At 45.3% G+C, this 9,458-nt stretch overlaps 1 protein-coding gene and 1 long non-coding RNA gene across 2 annotated transcripts; both read left to right on the top strand.

Moving 5' to 3' along the window:
• Positions 1-325: 325 nt before the first annotated feature.
• Positions 326-4,562, top strand: LOC117590294. The gene is made up of 3 exons (XR_004574280.1): positions 326-629; positions 4,291-4,435; positions 4,500-4,562. It is a non-coding gene; the product is annotated as an uncharacterized LOC117590294 (long non-coding RNA).
• Positions 4,563-6,535: 1,973 nt separating this feature from the next.
• On the top strand, positions 6,536-7,313 carry LOC117590441 (period circadian protein). Its single transcript, XM_034283061.1, has one exon. The coding sequence runs from the start codon at positions 6,536-6,538 to the stop codon at positions 7,262-7,264; it is 729 nt and encodes a 242-aa protein (XP_034138952.1). The 3' UTR covers positions 7,265-7,313.
• Positions 7,314-9,458: the final 2,145 nt, after the last annotated feature.

The raw sequence follows: 9,458 nt of genomic DNA, 5'->3' as shown, positions 1-9,458 counted from the left end.
TTACTGCTTAAAGATTAAACATTAAGTTTGCTCAACCAATATTTGTTTGCCCGCTCTGTAAGTTTAAGAAATTTGTAATACACAAATAAATAAATTTGTCCCCGTTTTTGTTGTTTAATTAATTAAGTTTCTCGCTAAAATATGTGATTAACATGATTTATGTTTCAATGCCGCGATCCTAGCACGAGAAAAGACTACCTGCTGAAATAATTGTATCGATATTTTGGGCGTGTCATCACTATGCAGAGTGTCATCTCTTTAAGCCCGTAACTAGAAGTGTCACATTTACATGTGTGGTGTTAATTGTGTTTGTTTTATTTTATTTTTTTGCTTGTGTTTTGTTTGTTTCGTGAAGTCAGCAGCAACTACCAATGCTGTGAGTGTGAGCACACCAAGGAGCACACTGGGATCAACAAACAGCACTAAGTGGTGTTATTAAAAATTCTTTCAATGTCTTGGCCGTCTCTGGAAACACACAATAAACTTTGTGTAGCACCAAAAGCAGCGTCGCGGAATATTTGCTGAACATTAAACCACAGCTCAGATAAACCAAAACAATTCTTGGAATTTGCAGAGCAACAATTACAGAGTCAAAGGACAGCGTTTTGGTTTCGCTACTTCAATTTTAGGTAAATATGCGTTGAGGCGCAATGTCCACTGCTACTTGAGGCTACCTGAGTTGCATTCTTTTACTTAATTTTATTGACCCTTGACACCACGTGTACACAAATAATTAGTACTAATCCACCGCAGATAGCAAAGTATTCGCCTCTGTGTTTGCCCAAGTGAATCCATACATAAATAAATATGTGAAATGGCAATTGTTCTTTTACAACCTCTTTGACCCATCCTAACACTTGCCATCTTAGGCACTTACTTGTGCTAATCCACCGCAGTTGAGGTTTAACGCTGCTAAATTATTTTACGACGGCACAGGAGCGACCGTGCGATCATTGAGCGTTGTGTGAGTTTAATTTGTGTTTTTGTATCTGTACTGTACATCTGTATTCCACACATATTCTTCCTTTACTGGGCCACTGTGTGCTCAACGCTCACCAGATCCTTGTGCTGATTGTGGATCAGGGCGTATTGTTTTAGCAACAACTTGTCCGCCTCCTGGATGGTCATGGCAGACACGTAGACACGCCCATGGTCATGCAGCTGGGCCACCACGCCTGGCATTTCACTGGTCAGATAATAGACACACTCCGAATGGAGTTCATCGCGCAGCGTCTGGGTGGACAGCACAAACCATACGGCGAACGTCTTTATGTTGATTCTGGAGCCAGAATGTGCAGTGGACCGCAAGTGCTGGTGATGTAAATTGTGCCCTGGATTTACTGGATGCGGCAGATGTACTGCCTGGAGATAAAAGTTGTGACGCGTACGAAGCGTCTCACACGTTCAATCTCGTTCTCATTAAGTATGCTGTCGGATGCTTAATTAGGGTGATCATTTACAATTTTCGATGCACTCTTATAACCATTTAATGATGATGTAGATGGCAGATGTAGAAATAATGTAAAATGTAAAATACGAAACAAAAAATGTAATGACTCAGTACCGGGGACACAAGTAGTGACACGTACGAAGCGTCTCACAAGCGTCTCTTCTCGTTGAGTATGTGTATGTGTTTTTTAGCGACAGAAGCTTGATTTAATCTTAGTATTTTCCGTTCGACATGGGAGTATAAAATCGGAGCGTTTTTTAGTATTTTTGTTTGAGCTGCGAAAATCTGGCTGCTAAGTTTTTAAACAGAGACCGAACATTTGGTTTGCTTCTGCCTTCTTCTAAAGTTCTCCTAGTGGCTGATCATGGAAAAGAACATGGTCCACCGCCTAGCCCCTCAAGTTCCCTCCGCCTAAAGTTCTGAGACTTCCCTTCATGGTTCAAATGCCTCTCATATTCTCTGCGCCTAAGAGTCTGAGAGAGTCTGAGAGTAACTTCTGTCCGAGTATACTTTAATAATATTTAAATTATAATTTATATTACATGATATTTGTATTATTTTCAGTATTATTTATCTAATCGAATACTATTTAATATTAATATTTGGCTGGGTGTTGCCCCTGAAAATGTATTTCTTCATTCTGGCTATAATAATGATTCAATCTAATCTTCATTTTGTGATCTGTTAGAAATGGCCATTCGCTATTGTGGATACAGCAGACTTTCGTCTGTGACTCTTTGTGACGGAAACGTTTCCCTCTGTGCGCTAAGGAAACAAATACAATATAACCTTTGTATTCACTCTTCGAGCACCGTGTATAAAAAGCAAAAGTCAGTGGTAGATGTGGCTTAAGGAGCAACTTCAGTTTCAGAACTACGTTTTTTTCTAAATATTTGATGAGGTTGCAGCTGTATAGATATGTACAACAAGAGTAGTTTTTTTTTTTTGGCAGAAACGATATTGTTTAGATTAGTTTTTTCCACTTACTGTTACATAAAAACAACTTAGTAATTGTTTGGTTGTCTTATTTATTTATACCTGCCACAGATGATGTGCTTCTAGCTCAGGGTAGTCAGACTTTTTTGAAGGTGGTTAAATATTTGTATATTTCTATTTAAAACTGCATCAACATAATCTAATTTTAGTTTGCTTTTTAACTCCATTAATTATTTATTTTTTGGACTAATTTTAGATTTTTGTAAGTGCCTTTATTTGTTGACATTTCCATTCCCATTTCCAATTCCAATTCAATTATTTGGCACCCGCTGTTACCCTGCCGGTTAAGCAGTAGAATCCAAAAATATTCTCATCAATTATGCAACTTTGTGCGAGTGTTTCCCCCACATTTTTAAGCAGGAGTGCCAGGAGTTTTCTTCGTGCTTTCTTGGGCCTCTTCATTCATTTGCAATTTCCATTAAAATGTCATTGAAATTTCACTTATAAAAATTGTTTTCAAAACCCAACCCGAACGCAAAATCTAGGGAAAAAATTCAGTGATAAAAGGGAGGGAGGGGCGAGAGAAAAGGAGTGAAGCAGAACTGAAGTGAATTTTGTATTGTGGTTGGTTTGGGCAGGAGTACTTTTTGGGGAAGGAAAGGGTAAGGAAAAACTAGGGCAAGAGGAAAAACTTTGGCTGGCAATTCTATTGCCAAACGCATTTTGCACTTCAATTGCACGTGAAAATGAAAATAAAGTGAAGTGTGCTTGGGGTTGGGGTTCGGGCCAAAGCTGAGGAAAAGCTGCAAAATTCAAGCCTGATGCGTGGGTGTGTTTGAGTGTGTGTGTGTGTGTGTGTGTGTGTGTGTGTGTGTGAAAAACAGGGAATGAGCAGAGCATTTTCTGAATGCCTCTTGCGGTTTCAGGTTCGAGGAGAATCCAGAGTTGAAGTTTTACACCCGCCCCCTCCCACATTCCATCACCATTCCCCACTCATCTACTGCTCTGCATTTTCACGTCTGTCTGTCGCTGTCATTGATATGGCATCTTCTCCCACCTCAGCCAGCCCACCACACACCACCCACCACCCACCACTCGCTCACTCTGACTCTCCCTTTGCCTGGGCCACGCTCTCGCACCTTCATTTCGTTGTCGTTTTGTCGCCTGTTGTTAATTGTCATTGCCTCGCTTTAAGCCGCTCACTGGCAGCAGCAAAAGCAACGTGCGTGGAGAGCAGCAAAGGCAGCGTGCAAGGAGCAGTGAGCAGAGAGAGAGAGGGAAAAGGTAGCCTGAAGCGCAGGTTGAGACACCCAGAGTACCCTTGAAGACGCTGCTGGGAAAACTATTAAGAGACGCCAATATAAAAATGAAAACTGTGCCCAGTTAATGAACTCATTTTAAATTAAATGAAATTCAAATGGCACATGTGTAAACACCACAACTGGCAAAACCACAGCTGCATATGCTGAAACAGCAAAAAATCGACCTTCATCCCCTTCAAAGTGGACGCTAAACTATTTGTATGGCCTCTATAATTTACAATTACCTGGAACAATTTCAGAGGCAATTAAAAAAACATAATTAAAATGTATTTGAAACAACAAAATTGATCAGTTCTTTATTCCCTAGCTGTTAGCTCAACAAATTGCTGCCTTGCTTGAGATGCACTTAATTGGGCATTCTTCTTGTGTTCAAGAAACGATACGATACATACGAGTATATCAGCCATAAAAAGACCAATTCATGGACTTTGGTTTTTGCTAATATTCCTGAAATAAAAGTGAATATATTGCGGGTCTTCATTTACATTTGCTTCGAAACACATCGAGAAATCAATAAAAAATCAAAAGTTGAATTCTTCTGTCAAATGAATATATATTAAAAATATAAATATTTATTTACAGAATTAAACAGCCATTTTGTGCAGCTATAAAGACAAAGATCCATCAATAATTTCAAGCAAATATCTGCGTAACTGAGCGACCGACGATCCCCAGTGCAGACAATTCCCTTACCACGGTACGTCCTATACGGAGTAGTGGCTGCTAGGTAATGTTTAATGTCTAGTGTAAATGATGAGCTTGTTTAATAATCAACAATTTTCTCCTTGAAGCCTGCTCTGTGGCCACATGTCCGCTTCCTTTTGGTTTCTTCTTTAGCTGCTCTGACTTCTCGCGGAAATAACGATTTGGCGCCGGCGAGTTGGGTTCCTTGCGGAAATACTTTTGCTTGGGCGTGCATAATGCCGGATCGTGTCTTAATCAGCTCTATGCACGGCTCTGGAGCATCGTCCATGGTAACAGTGACGTAGCCAGCCCTGGTCTTGATGCGTTTGACAACGGACGACTTGTGATGATTCTCCTCATCGGAACTCTTAACTGGCGACACCAGCTGCGACTTCTGCTTGTGCTGGGTGCCATCCAGGGTGCTGGGTAAGAAATTGGTTGGCTGCCTCTGGGCGGTGGGGTGGGTAAAACTGTATCAGAGGCGAGGCGATTGTTGCTGCTGCTGCTCCTGCTGCTGTTTTCACGCGCGGTTAGCGCCTGTACTTGCATTGCCAAGTAAACGAAGAACCGCGAACCGCGACAGACACTTGGAGATAGCTGCCATTCCGGGCACACGGGGTTCGTTCCTCCGTCATGTGGGTGTGCGTGTGTCTGCCTTGGCTTTGGCGTAAGTGAAATTTACTGCAACAGCCCCATTCCCCCCCCCCGCCCTACAGGTCATTCGGCTCCAAAAACGGTCGATGAGTTGGCCAACTTAGGCGAAAAATTGAGAAGCGCACACACACACCCCGCCATCACCATCTGTGTGTGGCACACTGGCCCCAGACCCAGACCCAGACCCAGACCCAAGAGAAATTGCCGCAAATATTATTCTGAAATGCATTTTCCATGCACATCGAGCTAAGGAACTGCCATTATGTTTTATGCCAGACCTGAAACGTTTTCCACAAAGTTGTGGATTTTTTGTTGTACATTTTATTGATTTATATTTATTCCTCCCAGTGCACTGAAAACTGTTGGAATGGAAAACTTGAATGAAGACAACGACGACTAGAAAGCAGAAGCAGAAGTCGCAGCTGGTGTCGCCAGTTAAGAGTTCCGCTGAGGAGAATCATCGCAAGTCGCCCGTTGTCAAACGCATCAATACCAGCGCTGGCTCCGTTACCTTGGACGATGCTCCAGAGCCGTGCATAGAGCTGATTAGGACACGCTCAGGCATTATGCACACCCAAGCAAAAGTATTTCCGCGAGGAGTCCAACTCGCCGGCGCCCAATCGTTATTTCGCAACGCGTCCCAGCCACCGGCGCTCCCAAGAAGTCAAAGCAGCGAAAGCAGATGATAAAAGGAAGCGAACATGTGGCCACAGAGAAGGCTTCAGGAGAAAATTGTTGGTCAGCTGAGATTCCTGGCTTCAGGGCTGACCAGCAGCAGCGGCAGCTCCTCGACCAATACTGCCGTCAGAGGCACGGGCACATCCCTCGTGACGGGCACCACCACACACGGGCACTGGTCACCACCACCACTGGTCAATCAGGTCATCAATGGCGCCTCACACATTGCGGATATTTTGCCCCAGATCGTGGCACAGGGCGCCTCATACTCATCATTTACACTGGACATTAAGCATTAGACTACATTTTTTCGTTCCACTGCAGTGGAACCCAGAAGGATTGTTAGGATTGTTTTGAATTGTAACAAATGAGAAATACAATATGCTGCATCTTCTGTGTATGGTAGACATTTCTCCTGTTTATGATTTTAAATTGTAATCAAAGTGCGGCTCTGGCCATGGTCTCTGTGGCCTCTTGAGCTTCACGATCTTGGGCAAACAATGGGATAAAAGTACTTCTTGACACGCTTAGCCGAAACGCTCAGGCAAATCCCCGGGGGCTATGGGTACGCGCGGGGCTTTCTAAAATTGCCCAAAAAAATATGAAAATCATAGTCGTATGGTGGCAGAATTCTATCACACATGACCACCAGAAATAAGAAAGCGCGAATCCAAAAGAAATATTGAATTTCCGTCAACTCATGCGTTGGTATATAAGCAGCCAGGGACTGGTCATCGATACGCAGTCGACGCAGAGCATTACACCCAAAATGATGTACAAAATTTACATTTTGTGTTTGTTGGCAACGGCCATGGCGGCACCATCGCCCTCGCCCTCGCCCGTGGCCTCATCCAAAATCCCCGCCGAAGTGGTCGAGCTGGCGGTTGTGGCAGAGTCGGACCCAGACCCAGAGCAAGAGCTGGACCTCGACGAGTCGCGGCTGGCGGGCATCTTTGTGAAGGACGGCAACGAGAACGGACAGCTGAGATTCCTGGCTTCAGGGCTGACCAGCAGCAGCGGCAGCTCCTCGACCAATACTGGCTTCAACTCTGCCCTGAATCAGTACATTACGAACAAGCAGGACATGCTGGAGCAGCTGCGTCCGAGCAGCACGGGCACCGGCATCACCACTGGCACGGGGACATCCCTCGTGACGGGCACCACCACGAGTGGCACAGGCACGGGCAGCGGACTGGTCACCACCACCACGAATGGCGCCATTTATGTGAACCTCGGTGGCACCTCCTCGTCGTCCACATCGTCGGGCTCGACGGCCACCAGTTCGGCCATCAATCAGGTCATCAATGGCGCCTCACCCATTGCGGATCTTTTGCCCCAGATCGTGGCACAGGGCGCCCTCTCGTCGCGTCGTCGTCCTGGCAACAACAACAACATCCGTCGTCGTGTGCCCAATCGCCGTCGCGTCAACAAGCGACGTGGCAGCGTCAACAGCAACAACCTGCAGCGCCGCCGGCGTCGTGGCAACAAGCGGGGCAAGAACAAGGCCCAGGTGATGGTCGTGCGTCCCAATCGCGGTTGATTCTGCCACACACCCAACCCTACTCCTCCCTCACTCTACTTAAGCCGTCGTCTAGGTCTGTCTGTTTTTTTTTTTGAGTACTTCCATCCCTTTTTTTTTGTCTTATTATTATTTGCCTGCAAGAGGCAAGATTAATTTATTTATTTAAACTATTAAAAAGCAGCAAATTACACTGTGCAACACATTACACTCTTTGAAAGTCTCAGTCGGGGTTGAATAATTAGTCACAAATGGCGAATAGTTTGGTGGAACGATGGGAACTGGCTGACAAAGCTCTTAGGATGAGCCAAGTTTGATCTCCAATATGATTTTCCACCTTTCAATATTTTATTTGATTTATTAAGCTTCGATTTCCAACATGGGAACCCTCTGGAACATTTACTTTTCGATATCAGAGTATTTTCCAACATCTTAGGATCTTAGGAACGTTGTGAGACGCGTCGCTACATTTTTACACGACTCATCTACATCTACATCTGACTGAATGGAAATTCTGGGTTGCTCTTGCTCTTATGGTCTCTGAGAACAACCCGAAAATAACTAATTTTATTCGATCAGCTTACACATGAAAATGTGTGCCATTTTCGCTTGCCAAAACTTGACAAAAAGTCGTTCAATTGTAATGGTTTTAAATACTCATTCGATAGCTTTAATTGGGAAGGGTTCTCTGATATTTAAATTCCATTTACAATTGCCACCACACAGCACCTGCTCCAGCAGCCTCAAAATTGGTGTAGTGTAGTGCCTGGGTTCCCGGGGCCCTTTAATTTATGGGCCAACTGGTGTTCATGTTCAGGGCCTCAGCAACAGCAGCAACAGCAGCAGCAGCAGCAGTCGGCGGAGGCCGGGGTTACGGGTCCATGTCCGTGTCCGTGTCCGTGTCCGTGTTTAGGTGCCCCCTACCCGGGGGAGCGCGCTGCGCCTGGGGCCGGGGGCCTGGTCAAGTGCAAGACAAACGGTCGTCGGCACTGCATGCGGCGGTCAATGTCTTGATAAATGTCCGCCAACCGTAGGAGCAAACGCAGTACCCTCGCGGGTACCCCATCGCTTGGACTTGTACTCGTACTGGGACTGGGTCCTGGGTCCTGGGTCTTCCTCCTAAATCACCGTCACGTGTCCCGGGCTGTGCATTATGTGCTCATGACTGTAATGAGCCTGTAAGTGGACCTAATCAGTGTCATAATAATAGAAATTAATCACTGCAAGGCCAAGTTGGAGGGAGAAATTGGGTTGGGCTTCTGCCTTGTACCTTTGGCCCACCTGCAGCTGCTGGCGGCCGGGCTGGCGGCCGGGCTGGTGGGTCACGAAAAAAAAGTCAAAGTTCAAGTGTTCCTCCTGCCACTTTTTCATGGCATTTCCTTTTCCCTGTGGTGCGGTTTTGTGCAGCGCTTTGGCGCATACTTTGTAAATGTTTTGTAATGATTTGATTTGAAATTCATTTGAATTATTGCTTGCTTCCGGTTTCCGGTGCCTTCGAAATACTTTCCTGTTTCCCCCAAACTAAAAAGAGCCCAAGACCGACCCCAAGAACACAGAGCCACAGCCACAGCAGGCGGCCCCTTGGCAAGGATATGAACGGACTGGACTCTATGATGTACGAGCAACTCGCTTGGCCTTCTCCTCTCTCTTCACTTTACTCTTTCTCGTTCTCGTTCTCGTTCTCTCTCTCTGTCTGTGTGTCTGTCCAATTCCCGGGAGTTTATTAAGTACTGCCCAAGTATATGCATAGGTCAAGGGGCGGTCTGTGTGTGTGCGGAACTTTGTTAATATGCAAGTGAATGGACATTTCCGGTACGTACAAAACGTGCCATGTGCCAGTCCAGACCCACAGTCCAGCCAAGCCCCGCGAAACCTTTAGAGGCGGAAACCGGGTGGCCAGAGCCAAGGACATGTGTTGCTCCACACACACATCATCATCATCATCATCATCATCAAGGGTACCGTGGTGCTTCGAGGGGGTACTCTGCTCGGATACATTTCGCTGCTCTACCCGCTGCAAGTTTCACACGGGTTTTGTTGCTTTTGTCGTGAATTTTGGCCACCAGAAAAGTCGGAGATGTGTTCAAATATTTCTAATGAATAAAACAAATATGAGAAATGATCAAAATGTGCGAGAAATAATGACGTTGCAGCGCGACTTGTAAAGAACTTACTTGAAAAATGAGCAGAGCAATCGAACTTCGTTCTGCTCACA

This window comes from Drosophila guanche, unplaced genomic scaffold (genome assembly GCF_900245975.1).
Source record: "Drosophila guanche unplaced genomic scaffold, DGUA_6, whole genome shotgun sequence".
Taxonomy (NCBI): Eukaryota; Metazoa; Arthropoda; class Insecta; order Diptera; family Drosophilidae; genus Drosophila; species Drosophila guanche.
This window is presented reverse-complemented; position numbering and strand designations above follow the sequence as displayed.

What these genes read in the sequence shown, in the direction of transcription:
- LOC117590441 (XM_034283061.1), top strand. Translation starts at nt 6,536, where the DNA reads ATGGCGGCACCATCGCCCTCGCCCTCGCCCGTGGCCTCATCCAAAATC.